The sequence below is a fragment of the Macrosteles quadrilineatus genome, unplaced genomic scaffold, assembly GCF_028750875.1.
Source record: "Macrosteles quadrilineatus isolate MER2022 unplaced genomic scaffold, UCM_ALF_1.0 Scaffold_1__1_contigs__length_201487025, whole genome shotgun sequence".
Classification (NCBI taxonomy): Eukaryota; Metazoa; Arthropoda; class Insecta; order Hemiptera; family Cicadellidae; genus Macrosteles; species Macrosteles quadrilineatus.
In genome coordinates this window covers 80188702-80205457 of record NW_026542594.1, presented here as the reverse complement: position 1 = coordinate 80205457, position 16756 = coordinate 80188702, and the positions used below count along the sequence as shown (strand labels likewise).

At 37.7% G+C, this 16756-nt stretch overlaps 1 protein-coding gene across 1 annotated transcript in view; it reads left to right on the top strand.

The window, feature by feature from the left end:
* The window catches only part of LOC128998268 (regucalcin-like), a 37458-nt gene extending 20731 nt beyond the window's left edge, over positions 1-16727 (top strand). Inside the window, exons 5-7 of the mRNA XM_054424328.1 lie at positions 2058-2285; positions 9687-9793; positions 16452-16727. Of these exons, the coding sequence (XP_054280303.1) occupies positions 2058-2285; positions 9687-9793; positions 16452-16727 (611 nt within the window). The remainder of the gene's footprint in view (positions 1-2057; positions 2286-9686; positions 9794-16451) is intronic.
* Positions 16728-16756: the final 29 nt, after the last annotated feature.

Genomic DNA, 16756 nt, shown 5'->3' with positions numbered 1-16756 from the left:
AAATGGAAAAGGTGTGGGAAAATTAGAAAAGTGTTGATAGAACGGCTGGATATTGTAAATTGGCGCGCTCGCTACTTGCGAGACATTCAAAAGTGTAGACATGAAAAATGTAAAATCATATATCTTGACGAAACATGGGTTGATAACAACTTAACATTTGGAAAATGCTGGAGCAGTGACGATGTCCCCGGGGTCCTCACTAACACCAGCTCGTCTAATAGATTAATTGTGGTTAGTGCCGGTTCAGAAGATGGTTTTGTGCCATGATGCAACACTAATATTTAGAGCCGGTAAAGTAACTGGAGATTATCATGGCCAGATGAATGGGGTAAACTTTGAAAAGTGGATCGATGAAAAACTTATACCAACCCTCCCTAATAAAAGTGTTATTGTGCTAGACAACGCCCCTTACCACTGCTTACAAGTAAACAAGCCACTATCCAAATACGCAAAGAAATGATTGACTGGCTGACAAAAAATAAGATCCCTTGCTCGATGGAAATGAAAAAATTTGAGTTGTGGGAATTGATTAATCAGCACAAGCCTCCTGAAAAAATTTATCGGATAGATGAAATGCTAAAATCGCGTGGTCACAGCGTGATTCGATTGCCCCTTACATGTGCGACCTCAATCCGATTGAGTTAGCTTGGGCCAAGATGAAAAGGAAAATCAAGGAGGAAAATATTACGGGTGATCTGTCACTGACAAAATTGGAGGAAGCTAAAAAAATTCAATTTTTTCTATCAGTAAAATAGATTGGGAGGGGTTTACCAGCCACACCCTTAAAATAGAACAAGAATATTGGATTAAAGATAGCATAATGGAGGAAGTTGTGAAACGTTTTGTTATTGAACTTGGAGGTGTGGATTCAGAAGACAGTGAATGTGAAGATTCGGACACGGATTCAATATCGGACTCTGACCTTGAAACTCCATTTTAACATAATGTAACTGATATCCTTTTCTTAAAGATTCCTTCCGTTGTTACTATTAATTGTTTATTATTGTAACTTATTACGTGTAATTAAATTAATTATGGTTTTCTTTTTTTGATGCATATGACAGATACAATTAACAATATTTAATTTATTTTTTTTAAACGTGACGAAAAAATTATGAGATAATGGAAAATATTCATAAGTCATAACCTCAGAGTAATAAAACAAAACTTTTGTTTTATTACTCTGCGGTCATAACAAATACTTTGTAATTGTATGGTAGGGTAATTTAAAACTACATTTGCAATCACATTCAAGATGCCACCGATACTCCCCCGTGTGTCCGCTAGGAGTAGAAGTAGTATAGACAACATTTTTAGGGCGACTAGTAGTAGATCGCCAAGCGCCGGGCTGTGGTGGGGGCTCCTCCTGGCCGCGGAGGCGGTGGAGGGACCACGCGCAAACAAGTCGTGCGCTTACAGTACAGTACAAATATCTTGAATGGTCTATATTCTGGGTATTGAATATTCTATTTCTACAAATTGTGTTCTCTGTGAGAGGTATGAGCGAAACCATGCCAGTTCGGTAGATTTTGCGCCAAGATAGCTAAGGACTTCAATTAATTTGCAGTGTTCAACACTATCAAACGCCCGGGACAAGTCCAAGAAAATGCCTACAACTTTGAAAAGGATGAAGTGAATGACGAGTGTTGAAAAGATGAGATGTTGGCACGAATGTTATAACAGAAAGCGGTATGGATCATAAACATAAACAATTCATGTTACTGGCCCAAAAGTAATCATTATTTAACATCGCTTAAATGGAACTGTCTAAAACCATAATATGTTAATGGTATTAGTAAAGGATTCGGTCGGGCCAGTTACGTAATTTGTTTATGTTCATGATCTATACCACTTTCTGTTCTAGTATTCGCGGTTGTTAGCTTTGTTACTTACGAATATCAGCTGGTTCTGCCCAATGACAGCTTGGTCAAGTTGATTGCATGTTAAAGACCAGTATACCCTCGAAATTTACAGTCAGTATGTTATTAAAAATGCATGACTATCATCAAGTTTGACTCCATTGCACCAATTTAGAGTAACATATTGACGGACTACAGGGACGATAGGGTTCGAGAAGCCAGTGGGCAGTGTCCTGCCTGACCGGGGCACGTTATACCGCCTGGACAACGACCCTAGCAAGCCTTGTGTAGCTGATGTAGAGATACGACCTGTGACCATCAGCAACGGCCTCACCTGGAGTCTGGACAACAAGATACTCTACTACATAGACACACCCACACGCAGAGTGGACGCCTTCGACTATGACCTGGAGAACGGAACACTCTGTAAGTATAGCACACTGAATATAATATTTGGATTATAATAGATTATGCTAGAGGTGTTTAAGCTCTGCAATAAATAGACAGCTTGAGGGCGGAAGAGTGTGTATTCTCAAAGACAGGGCTGCCACATATACAACACTAAATTATACACTACTAAGTACATGATATACATATAACACTGAATATGTCAATGTTTTAAACGATAACTATCTTAACATGTATAGTGGGGGAGGCCGTTTCACTTAAATTAATTGTTCGGTTAATCAATAGAGGGGTTAACTACATACAGGGCTTTTAACTCCATTTCAATAGGAATGTTAACTAGCACTAACGAAGACATTTTAAAATAGTTAAAACTAGTGTACTTGTTGTTCAAAATCGAGTAATTTCTAAGTATTGCAGGATTGATTTCAAAACGGAGTGAAATAAAAATAAATAACTCTCACAATAATTTTAAATTGAATTATAAGATTCGACTTATTACATAATTAAGTATATTCCGGAAGCACTCACTCTGATAGTAAAAGCTCTTTTTAAACAATATTTAGGCTTATGCAAGTATTTTATAAGTTTTCGGGAGACGGCCTTGTTTATTAGTGTTTTACAAAAATAGTTTAAGCTCTCCAAAGGACTTTTCCTGACGTGCAGCTCCATATACACTTGTCCATGTGATGATATAGTGATATAGAAAAGGTAATATCCTGCTGATATTATTCAACCATTTGCTATGATCTGACTCTGAGCTTTATTATATTATAGCTAACTAAAGCTGAAACTACCGAAAATTGAGTTCTTTGTATATAGCATGGCAGCACTTTGTCTATTGGATTCAAATTTACTGTAAGTATAACTCCAATTATCCAAACTCTTTGGATATTATCTTTTGAGGATATTTGTATCCGGATTGCTGATAATCTGGATTGCTCACAGAAATCATTAAAAATTTTAAAACCAGAGTAATAAGAATTGTTATTAAAGAAGACAGGTCGTGTTAACACTATCATCGTCTCCCACGGTCACGGACACATCGTCATCATTTTTCGAGATCGCGGCAAAATTATAAATACATCCCACGGTCGTGTTGACACCATTTATCGTCTCCCGCGGTCACGGACACATCGTCATCATTTTTCGCGATCGCGGCAAAATTATAAATACATCCCACGGTCGTGTTGACACCATTTATCGTCTCCCGCGGTCACGGACACATCGTCATCATTTTTCGCGATCGCGGCAAAATTATAAATACATCCCACGGTCGTGTTGACACCATTTATCGTCTCCCGCGGTCACGGACACATCGTCATCATTTTTCGCGATCGCGGCAAAATTATAAATACATCCCACGGTCGTGTTGACACCATTTATCGTCTCCCGCGGTCACGGACACATCGTCATCATTTTTCGCGATCGCGGCAAAATTATAAATACATCCCACGGTCGTGTTGACACCATTTATCGTCTCCCGCGGTCACGGAAAATCACAATCGTAATCCGCGATCCCGGCGAAAGCGTAGATTTTCCGTACGCGAAATCGCCACAGGTGCGTTCTGCAATCGCAATCGTAAAAACTCGGCATGACTCACCTATTTGGGTTAAAGACTGTGAATTTCGAAAAAAAAAACAACTAACCGATTTTTTTTTTATTCGAATTGGGTTCGGCCCCAATTGATTCGGACAATTTGAGTTCCACTGTATTTTGGTTATCAGGGTTCGTTGACCAGGCCTACTCGAGTAATCAGCAAAAAAATCCTCACCGTATCTAATGCTGTTCCGCAAACATGAAACATGAAGTAGTTACTTCCGGTAATCAACCAATTTCATTTAATTGAGCGGAGCGAGCGAAGCGAGCGAAGCTCTTATACGTCGACTCTTATGCATTTCGTAATACGCAAACTCCTCCTAGACGGCTGAATCAATCGTTTTAAAATTTTGCATGGTGATAAAGACCATATCGGTGAGTGCCAACATCTATATGGCGTTAAAAAAATCTCTCAGGAATCCGCCCCACTGGGTCTCAAAGTTTCAATGTAATCCTTATGGAAGCAGTATTTGACACATAAACAAAAACATATGATCAGCTGTTGACTTTTGAATGCAGTAGATATAGAAATAGCTGATAGCATTAATCCACAGATATTAGAACAGAAACGGTATGGATCATAAATATAATCAAATGACGTCACTAGCTTGAGGTCCGTGACGTAGGAAGTGGTGAAGGAAGTAGTAAAGGTGAGCAGTCTGGAGTGTGGAAACTGTTTATGACGATTAGATTTAGGTATCTGCAATCCTAAAATGCTATTAAAAGGGAAGGAAACAGGTCCGTGACGTAGGAAGTGGTGAAGGAAGTAGTAAAGTCGAGCTGTTCGATGTATGGGATCTGTTTATGACCATTAGATAAAGGTATTTGCAATCCTAAAATGCAATGGGAAGGGAGGAAAACAGGTCCGCGACGTAGGAAGTGGTGAAGGAAGTAGTCAAGGCGAGCTCTCCGGAGTGTGGAAACTGTTTATGACAATTGAATAAGGTATCTACAAATCTAAAATGCTATGGGAAGGGAGGAAAACAGGTCCGTGACGTAGGAAGTGGTGAAGGAAGTAGTATAGGCGAGTTGTCCGGGGTATAGGATCTGTATATGACCATTAAATTAAGGTATTTGCAATCCTATGATGCTATGGCAATGGAGGGAAACAGGTCCGTGACGTAGGAAGTGGTGAAGGAAGTAGTATAGGCGAGTTGTCCGGTGTATGGGATCTGTATATGACCATTAAATTAAGGTATTTGCAATCCTATGATGCTATGGCAATGGAAGGAAACAGAGGTCCGTGACGTAGGAAGTGGTGAAGGAAGTAGTATAGGCAAGCACTCCGGACTGTGGGAACTGTTTATGACGATTAGATTAAGGTATCTGCAATCCTAAAATGCTATGGAAAGGGAGGGAAACAGGTTGGTGACGTAGGAAGTGGTGAAGGAAGTAGTAGAGGCGAGTTGTCTGGAGTGTGGGAACTGATTATGACGATTAGATTAAGGTATTTGCAATCCAATAATGCTAAGGAAAGGGAGGGAAACAGGTCCCTGACGTAGGAAGTGATGAAGGAAGTAGTAAAGGCGAGTTGGTCGGAGTGTGGGAACGGTTTAAGACGATTAGATTAAGGTATCTGCAATCCTAAAATGCTATGGAAAGGGAGGGAAACAGGTCCGTGACGTAGGAAGTGGTGAAGGAAGTAGTAGAGGCGAGTTGTCCGGAGTGTGGGATCTGTTTATGACGTTTAGATTAAGTAATTTGCAATCCAATAATGCTAAGGGAAGGGAGGGAAACAGGTCCGTGACGTAGGAAGTGGTGAAGGAAGTAGTAAAGGCGAGCTGTCCATAGTTGGGAACTGTTTATGACGATTAGATTAAGTTATCTGCAATCCTAAAATGCTACGGAAAGGGAGGGAAACAGGTCCGTGACGTAGGAAGTGGTGAAGCAAGTAGTCAAGGCGAGCTGTCCGGGGTTGTGGGAACTGTTTATGACGATTAGATTAAGGTATCTACAATCTTAATATTCTATGGAAAGAGAGGGAAACAGGTCCGCGACGTAAGAAGAGGTGAAGGAAGTTAGATAAATGTATCTAATACTTAAATGTTATGAGAAGGGAAGGAAACAGGTCTATGACGTTGGAAATGCTAAGGGTATCTCCTACCGGCTGTAGTCTCGATTGGGGCCACGAGGGACGCCCAGCCTGCAGTGAAGGCGTAGTAGCTGCGACGTGAGGTGGGTGATCCGAACCCAATGTTACGGAGCGATTAACAATCAGGCCGTATGCCTATCGTACAATAGTGCCTAAGTTGTGAATTAGTTGTTTTCAATATATTAGTGAGTCGGTGGCTCAGTCGGTAGCGTCGCGGACTTCGGGCCCAAGGCAGTAGTGTCGTGGGTTCGGATCCTGGTCACTGCCGATAACATTTTATCAGTACAGTTCACCTTTGTACTGCACCGGCTCACTCCTTGCTTTGCTGTAAACGATCCACGCACGTGCGCTTAGTCTATGTGGACGGGCAAATGCAAGGTTAAAAGAGGCTGCCAACCTCTTTAAAAAAAAAAAACAAAAAAAAAAAGGCGAATGAATTAGTAAAGCTTGCAGTGCAGAGTGTGGGAACTGTCTTTGACAATTACATTAATGTATCTGCAATCCTTAAAGGCTATGGGAAGAGGGGAAACAGGTCTACGACGTAGGGGGTGGTGAAGGAAGTAGTAAACGTGAGCAGTGTTGAGTGTGGGAATGGATTAATTTATCTACAATTCTAAAATGCTTTGGGAAGAGACTGTAGACTGTAGGTTAAAACTATTACGAAACACGAATCGATACATATTTCGATACATGCAATCGTTTACAATAGAAATTAACAAATGAGTTGTCAACAGCTGATTTTTACTCCGTAGAGGCTAAAAACGATTTTTACTCCCTAAAGAGTTAAAATGCTACTTTTACTGCTACATACGATTGTTTTTACTGCAGTATTACAAAAACAATATAATATGAACCTTTGATGACTCCGCTCAATTTTGTGGATGCCTCTGCGAACGCCACCTAGTATAAAAATTACATTTTCGTAAAGACTTAAAAATGTTTGCGTTAGCAAATTCTAAAATTTCTGAAAAACACTGTTTTTCATAGGTTTATTTATTTAATCTATCTATATAGGCAAGCATGTTTCTTTAAAACCTTTTTTCTCAGCTATTGTGCATCGCAGGGAAAATCTACGCATATTGTTGGAAAGATATTTACCTGTAGATGTGCAGAATCCCTTTATAAATTAAAATAGGTTCAAAATAAGCACAAAAATGAATTTAAAATTTAAAAAAAATTAACATGGATCTTATGGATTGCCATGCTGGTGTCGAAATAACAACGAAATGTAAACAGAAAATCAAAACAAATGGAAGAAATTCCAATCACATGTTGTATTCACAGTGTGGGATGAAAATAAAGAAGTCTGAATAAATATTTTTGGTCGAGTTTTGACCACTGGACGACCTCTAGTACTTATTTAATAAGCAAGCAGGTTTTTTGTGACAATTACTCCTCCGAAACTACTGAACCGATTGACATGTTTTTGGTGTCATTGGAAAGAGGGTAACGTGAAGTTGTACAGGACACTTTCTTTTTAGGGAAATAATGAGAGATTGAGGGCCTGGAGCCCTTTAAAGCTGCAAATTTCTCCATAAGGATAACATGGGAGATAATTTTATTTACAGAAACATATGTTTGTTACTTGAAAATAGTCAAAGTCTACTACATAATAATTGTTGTGTATTATGACTCTTAATGTATACCTACTACATTTCAATCAAGGATTGTGTACCTTAAAGTTTACCCATAATGGATCATACTACTTTATTTTAATGCTGGGAGTAGTTAGTAAAATTTAGTGGAGAATAAGTTACCATGATTTAGAAAACTTAACTATAATAATTTATGTATTTAAATCACAAATCTTTGACATTATTAATTCATTTGATACTAAAACAGCTGATCGAAAAATCAAACAAATCATCTACTTCATGTGAATAATGTCATTACACAAACATAGTTTTTTTTAACCAATATCTAGATTATTTTTTACTTGTGGGTGTATTTTGAGTTTGCAGTTATGAAAGCACCAAGCCACGTAACTTTTATCAAATTTTCTTTATAAACTAACAGTATTAATGAATTACTACATGAACTTGATAAGTCAGGTAATTAATTGTCAGTTTAACAAGGGAAAGAAGAGTGGGTCCTTGAAAACAGACGAAGGCGGAGACACCCATCTAGAAAATCCAACTGAGTTTTTAAATATAGAGGTCAGTGGATTGCCAAGGCACAGATTAGACTAATAAAAGGGGGCAGTGGTTTTATTGATGAGGAATATTAATACATACTTACCCTTTAAAATGGAAAGATGGTAATTTCTGTTACCTTTGGCATTTGCAGCGCTGTTCTTACCCAGACCAATTTCAGTCATGAGCAACTATATTATATGTTGTTTTAAGTAAGGCTACATCTTTTAATAGGATAAGCATATTCGTTACGGAAAACTCTGACCAGGGTAATCGTCCTGAAGGTAACTTTAAGGCTAAAATCGTAGTATTCATGGAAGGGCTTTTGTGATAAAAAATATTGTTTATTAGTGTTTATTTTTATAAGTGTGTTTTCTTCAAGCAGCATTTGTATGACCCTCAAAATATGCTACATAGGCCTATTGGTTTGATATGATAAAATGTGTTGTTAAATGTGTTATAAAAATCTTTAAAACATAACTACCCTATAACCTTGCTCGCTGCCTATAACATACTTGAACTTGAACACTTATTAATTTACTAAATATAATACACATACAGCTAGAAAATGGCTGGACTGCTTCCCTTCCAAGGCTTCATTATTACTGTATTTAATTTTCGACGTCGAGTCAATATATAATACGATGAATTTGTTTTCTAAATTCATATGTTATTTTGCGGGGCATTGAGCCGCACAAGTTCACAAGTTTAATGTAGTTTTGATTTTTATAATTTTATTTCATTAGCCTACTTTATTTTAATTAATTTCATTTTTATTATTTTTGTTATTATTTATATTTTTGGTTATTTTTTCTGGACATTAAATTATAATTATTTACTTTTAGGAAGTAGCTACCGGGTTAGGTAAGACTTGGACCCGGGACCGATATACTTAGGCCTACTTTTTCATTTTTATGTCCCTATAGGGCAAACACACGTTCAAATTTGTATATAAAGTATGTATATATACGGCCATATAAAGATATGATGGTGTCTGTCTGTAATTTAACAAAAATAGAGCTACCATAACAAAAATATTAATAGGACTGTTTACAATTCGTGACCGTGGGCTTTGCCCCTTTGGCTTTTAAAGTTCTGAGGTGAGGATTTTAAAAGTAATATTGATTGGACTCCATGGCTGCAATGAGAACACTCACAAGGTTTACATTAGCTTTGACATTTCAATGTTAAAAAGAAGAATTGCCAAATTGCATATTTCATAATTTCAGACAACTGATCCAAATAAGTTAAATATATTATTTTACACAATTATGTGGTAGGTTTATTTAATATAAAACTTTGTCATAGATTATTTTTTCTAAAACTATGTCAATGATTATAGAAATAAAAAAAATCTTTAACTGCTTTGTACAAACTCAGGCTTTTCATTTTTTTAGTGTTTAAGTTATAAAAATAATGTTATTGACATTATTTATTGACATGTTCCACTTCCACACCAAGCTCAAAGATTTGTAGGAAAACAATGCGTTCTCCGTATACCATACTATATATAAGGGGAGAAATTAAAAATACAAAGGCACATGTAAGGTTTCACCACAGATATCCTTTATTTTGTAATTATGTGTTCTACTTGCCAGCTCATCGAAGAACCGTGTTCTCGCTCGGTGCAGTGACAGGCAATCCTGATGGAATGACTATAGACGCTGACGGCAACCTTTGGATTGCTTGTTGGGGAGGATCCCAGGTAAATGGATACACTTAGATTGTACTGATAATCTATATATATAAAGCTCATATACCACTGACTCACTCATTCATCATGAAATCTCAGAAACCATAAGACATAGGAACCTGAAACTTGGCAGGCATCTTCCTTTTGGGCTGTAGACGCTCACTAAGAAAGGATTTTACCCTCCGACCTCTGGGCTCCGCCCCAGTGGCTCTGGAGTTTCCCATGTTAACCTTATGAGTACTCATATTTAAATGGAATTAATGAATCTTAACAGCTGTTTCAATTAAACAAGTCGGTTCTGTTCTATGATGTTCAATAGCATTGAAGTTACAAGGATTGCCAACACGGTGGAGCACTATTATTTCTTTTACATTTATGACAACAGCTAATTTGCAACCAAAAGGTGAGTGAGCGTAGCGATCGAGCTTCAACCTGGAGGCGAGTTAGCGTAGCGAACGAGCTAACCTGAAGGCAAGTGAGCTCAGCGAACGAGCTCTAACCTAAAAGTGAGTGAGCGTAGCAAACGAACTTCAACCAAAAAGTGAGTGAGCGTAGCGAACGAACTTCAACCAGGACGTCAGGACGTGATTGAGCCATGCGAACGAGATCATCTTGAAAATTAAGAAGTTAAACGGGGCAAAGCCCGCGGGTTACAGCTAGTACAAAATGAAATGTTACAAACCCTATATTCATTATACCAACTTATATTATCATTTTGATTATATAATTTGTAAAATGGCATTCATATTTATATTTGCTTTTAAGGTCGATTCACACACATCAGTCCAGTCACAGTTCCGTTACAGTCCAGTTACAGTCCAGGCACAGTTCCATCCGCAATTTCTTAGTCAATTGTCCGTCAGTTGGTTTCAGTCAGTCTTCCGTCTCTAAAATTCACAGTAATTTATAGTCAAAATTTTAAAGTTACTAGGTGGCGTTCGCAGAAGCATCCACAAAATTGAGTGGAGTCATCAATGGTTCATATTATATTGTTTTTGTCATACTGCAGTGAAAAACAGTCGTCATTGATGCATGCGTTGCATCATCACATTAATCCATTCCCACACTCAACACTGCCCACCTTTACTACTTCCTTCACCACCCCCTACGTCGTGGACCTGTTTCCGTCTCTTACCATAGCATTTTAGGATTACAGATACATTAATGTAATTGCCAAAGACAGTTCCCACACTCTGCACTGAAAGCCTTACTAATTCCTTCACCATTTCCTACGTCATACACATGTTTCCTTCCCTTCTCACAGCATTTAAGTATTAGATACATTTATCTAACTGCCCAAACGGTTCCCTCACTCTGCACTGCCAGCCTTTACTACTTCCTACGTCGTGGGGGATGTTTCCTTCCCTTCTCATAGCATTTTATGATTGAAGATACATTAATCTAACTGCCACAGACGGTTCTCAACATATGTTCATACCTGATTCCTAAGCCACTTCCTACATCGTGGACCTGTTTTCATCACTTTCCATAGCATTTTAGGAATTTAGATACGTTAATCTAATTGCCACAAACATTGCCCACACTCCGCACTGCTAGCCTTTACTACTTCTTTCACCATTTTCTATGTCGTGGGCATGCTTCCATCCCTTATCATAGCATTTCAGCATTGCAGATACATTAATCTAACTACTACAAACGGTTTCCAGTTCCCAAACTCCACACTGCTCACCTTACTACTTCCTTCACCTCTTCTTACGTCGCAGACATGTTTCCCTCTCTTCCCATAGAATTTTAAGATTGTAGATACCAAGATACATAATCTAATCGTCATAAACAGTTCCCACACTCCGAAAAACTCGCCTTTACCACTTCCTTAATCTCTTCCTACGTCACGGACCTGTTTACCTCCCTTCCCATAGCATTTTAGGATTGGGGATACCTTAATCTAATCGTCATAAACAGTTACCACACTCCAAAAAACTCGCCTTTACTGCTTTCTTCATCACTTCCTACGTCACGGACCTCTTTACTTCCCTTCCCTTAGCATTATTAGAATGCAAATACCTTAATCTAATGGTCATAAACAGTTTCCACAATCCGCACAGCTCGCCTTGACTACTTCCTTCACCACTTCCCACGTCGCGGACCTGTTTTCCTCCCGTCCCATAGCATTTTAGGATTGTAGATACCTTAATCTAATAGTCACAAACAGTTTCCACACTCCGGACAGCTCGCCTTGACTATTTCCTTCACCACTTCCCACGTCGCGGACCTGTTTTCCTCCCTTCCCATAGCATTTTAGGATTGCAAATACCTTAATCTAATGGTCATAAACAGATCCCATACCCCGAACAGCTCGCCTTTACTACTTCCTTCACCACTTCCCACGTCGCGGACCTGTTTCCTTCCCTTCCAATAGCATTTTAGGATTGCAGATACCTTAATCTAATTGTCATAAACAGTTCCCACTCTCCGGACAGCTTGCCTTGACTACTTCCTTCACCACTTCCTACGTCGCGGACCCGTTTTCCTCCCTTCCAATAGAATTTTAGGAATGCAGATACCTAAATCTAATCGTCATAAACAGTTTCTCCACACTCCGGACAGCTCACCTTGACTACTACCTTCACCACTTCCTACGTCGCGGACCTGTTTTCGTCCCTTCCCATAGAATTTTAGGAATGCAGATACCTTAATCTAATCGTCATAAACAGTTCCCACACTCCAGGCAGCTCGTCTTGACTACTTCCTTCACCACTTCCTACCTCACGGACCCGTTTTCCTCCCTTCCCATAGAATTTTAGGAATGCACATACCTACCTAAATATAATCGTCTTAAACAGTTTCCACACTCTAGACTGCTCACCTTTACTACTTCCTTCGCCACTTCCTACGTCACTGACCTCAAGCTAGTGTCGTCATTTGATTATATTTATGATCTATACCACCGTTAATGTTCTAATATCTGTGGAATAATGCTATCAGCTATTATTTATCTACTGCATTCAAAAGTCAACAGCTGATCATATGTCTTTGTTTATGTGTCTAATACTGATTCCATAAGGATTACATTGAAACTCAGTGGGGCGGATTCCTGAGAGACTTTTTTAACGCCGTATAGATGTTGGCACTCACCGATATGGTCTTTATCACCATGCAAAATTTGAAAACGATTGATTCAGCCGTCTTAGAGGAGTTTGCGTATTACGAAATGCATAAAAGTCGATGTATAAGAGCTTCGCTCAATAAACCTATATTCTATCAAATTATCATTGTCCATCTTTTTGATTGTTACAAACTGTACTCAAAATACAAACGGAACCATTTAAATAACAATAACACTATTTTCTAACCTCAGACAGTTCCGTCAGGCGTCCGAACAATCAAAAAGTATCGTTGGAAAGAAATCTGAAACTGACTGACGGACGCCAGCAGAGCGACTGACGGAACTGCAACGGATGAGTGTAGATAGCGCAATAGAAAATCCATTAAAGAGTATTTTTGTTAACTTTGACGTGCCTGAAGCGACTGGACTGCGACGTGCCAGACTGATGTGTGTGAATCGACCTTTAAAAGGCGCAATTTGCTGACGGATCCCCTGGTAAATATATTAATCCAAATAAATCAAAATTAATACTACTAACACAGTATTTCGTTTCACTGGTGTATACAGTTTCCATTTCAAGTATTTTAAGAATATGTTATAAGAACGTCTCCATCCAGTATCGGAAAGTATTCTGTATTTGAAAAAAGTATAAAAATAAAAACTATAATTCACTACGTTCTCAAAATCTTACTAGGTGTAAGTATAATGCTAAGGTTTAAGCCGAATTATATTGTTGAAACCGAACTAAAACAATGTATACTAGGTAAAACCCGTCGAAATCGACGGTTAGGAGCCTCTTTGTTTATATGGTCGTCTGGCTTCATTGGCAACAAATAATGCAAATGAAATAGCAATGTGCCATTTCCAAAGAGAAAAACATACTGTAAATTGGCTGTTACGTAAATATTGACGTTTACATGCATTGTTAATCAACGTATCTTATAAACGATAATGTGATCTAGTTTAAAAAGAATATGACCTTTCTGTCGTGACAGTAGCTGCTAAAATAGTATTTACTCTTACAGCAAAAATATTGTGATACTTTCAATAATGTTACCAACGCAGTGAGCCACGGTCCGTAATATAGGTCACTGCAAATAATTTGTCAAGATAGGTACCACCATTTTAGGCAAGGTTTTTGTGTTTGGATGTTATTATACGCGATAATAGCACACTGAACTTCTTCTGCAGATGAAGTTGGAGAAATATAAGCCGAATCATAAATGTGACGATGCGAGTTTGAGCATTTTGTAACTATATGAGGAAGCTACTTAGTATTTTTTAGGCTGCTGCTTAGTGCACTTAAGAATATATTTTTTAGAGATGAATTACATTGTTTTTGTTGCTGAGTAGTGCTAGTAAACATGCACAACCCTTTTCGTTAGTCTAATACAATTCAAAGGCTCCCTAAGAGTTCAAGTTCTTATTTGTATACATATCTATATTGTGTTTACACTAAGATGAATGAATACATCAAAGTAACCTCTCTGAAAAGTCTGAAGTATATTGCAGTTATCCAGCTTAATGACTTTCTAAATCATGCACATGTTTCTACATAAATATTGTAAAATATTTTATCCAGTTGCTGTAAACCACTACTAATTTAACAAAATATGGACACGGCTCAAATGGGCACCGTGCCCTTCTGCACTTGTATTATTTTGTATTGTATTACACAATCGATGATTTTTCCAATGATTGAAAGCATGTATGACAATAATCTCATTAACCTATGATGATCTGTCTAGAATAATATGATAAAATATAGGGAAAAGGTGTGAAAAAGGCAGACACCAACCCGTAAAATAGATATAAGATAGTTCAATAAGAAATAATTTGTAAGAGTTATTGTGATAAAAGGATTTTCCACTGATTGGGTAATGGAACTTTATATTGCAACACATGACATGATCCAGAAGAAAATCCAGTTTAAAATCAGAAAATAACATTGCAAATACTTCTTTTGGACTATTTAGTAACTCCCAATAAATGTGTGTTGTTTAAAATACAATTTTAAAATTAACAGCGGTTTTATTAATTAAGTAAAACCGCATGACCAATAATACTTTATTAATAAAGTATTATCCACATGACCAAAATGTAAACAAATCTGTGGAGGGATCTTTAAAGGCTTCTGGGACAGAGACCTAATCGAATTTACTTCGTTTTTCTTTTGATAACTCATCTGCAGACCAAGACCTTTCTTTGGACACCTCTACTAAGTTTCTACGCCCAGGCGTTCTCTCAAATTAGTATGGAGACAAAGTTTCCAATTAAATATTTAGATTCCCCCATGTTAATCTTATGGGAGAGAATCCAACTTTGATGGAAGGTCCTGCCCAAACTAATAAAGATATCAAAAAACTAAAAACACTTTGCAAAACTACAGATCAGGGCAATTGTTTTGACACTTTAATCATCAAAATCGGTCCATAAATGAGGGAGGAGTTCTGTTTACAAATAATTTATAAATAAAAATACTTTTTAAAAATGCCACGTTTTTAAACGCACTAAAAAGTATAAAATAATTTATAAAATGTTGAGAGAATAAATACTTGTAAGATTTAAAACGAAAAACGTGGGGCGCATGCTGATTTACAATTAACTTCACCTATTGAACTATTATGATCTATTGCATGCGCCCCACGTTTTTCGTTTTAAATCTTACAAGTATTTATTCTCTCAACATTTTATAAATTATTTTATACTTTTTAGTGCGTTTAAAAACGTGGCATTTTTTAAAAGTATTTTTATTTATAAATTATTTTCTAGTTTTTAGTCTTTAATGTGTAAATATGTCAAATCTATTTTATATAGCCTCTTAATACATAACCAAACCCCAAAACCTTATTATCTGTAATCAGATGTTTTATCTTAACTTTGAAATGATTGTTTTATATTTGTAGAATATCTCGGGAGCAGAACCTGTACCTCTTAACCTCTGCTCTTCTAACTGTCAAATTTAAGTATTTACAGCTGACTTGAATTAATTTATATGTTTACATTCTTTTAAAATGTAAACATGGGAAATTTGGAAGCCAAAGGGGCGTAGCCTAAGGGAAATATGAAAATGAAATGATATAATATTGCATTGTCATCCATTTGAGAGCTATGTTTCAAGTTTCAAGTCTCTAGCTCATCGGGAACTTCGTTTAAAATTGATATCAAAATTTGTAGGAAAGCGAGCTAATAAAAACAAGCCCATGGGGCGTAGTCCAAGGGAAATATGAAAATTAAATGATATAATATTGCATTGCCATCCATTTATGAGCTATGTTTCAAATTTCAAGTCTCTAGCTCATCGGGAAGTACCAAAATTTGCAAGAAAGCGATTTAATAAAAACAAGCCCATGGGGCGTAGCCCAAGGGAAATGTGAAAATTAAATGATATAATATTACATTGTCTTCCATTTGTGAGCTATGTTTCAAGTTTCAAGTCTCTAGCTCGTCGGGAAGTTAGTATAACATTGATTTTAAAATTTGTACCGGACAAGAAAGTGAGCTAATAAAAACGTTTTAAAATCGGCTTAGCGTATTATATATATATATAGATTTGACCTTAGAACAGTTAATTCCATGTGGTCTTATTCTTGGATTTCACAGATTATCCGCGTGGACCCGAAGACAGGGGCATTATTAAGGATGATCAAGATACCAGTAACACGAGTGACGTCTGTGACATGGGGCGGGCCGATGTTAGACACCCTCTACGTCACTACCATGAGACTGGGGCTCAGTGACAGTCAGCTGGTGGACGAGCCTCACGCTGGGGCAGTGTGGGAAGTGAGAAACCTTAAGGCCATCGGGACAGCACAGCATACCGCCGTGGTCACTTGCAAGTGTAATACAACACTACCTTCTACTTCTACACTACCATGAGACTGAGGCTCAGTGACAGTCAGCTGGTG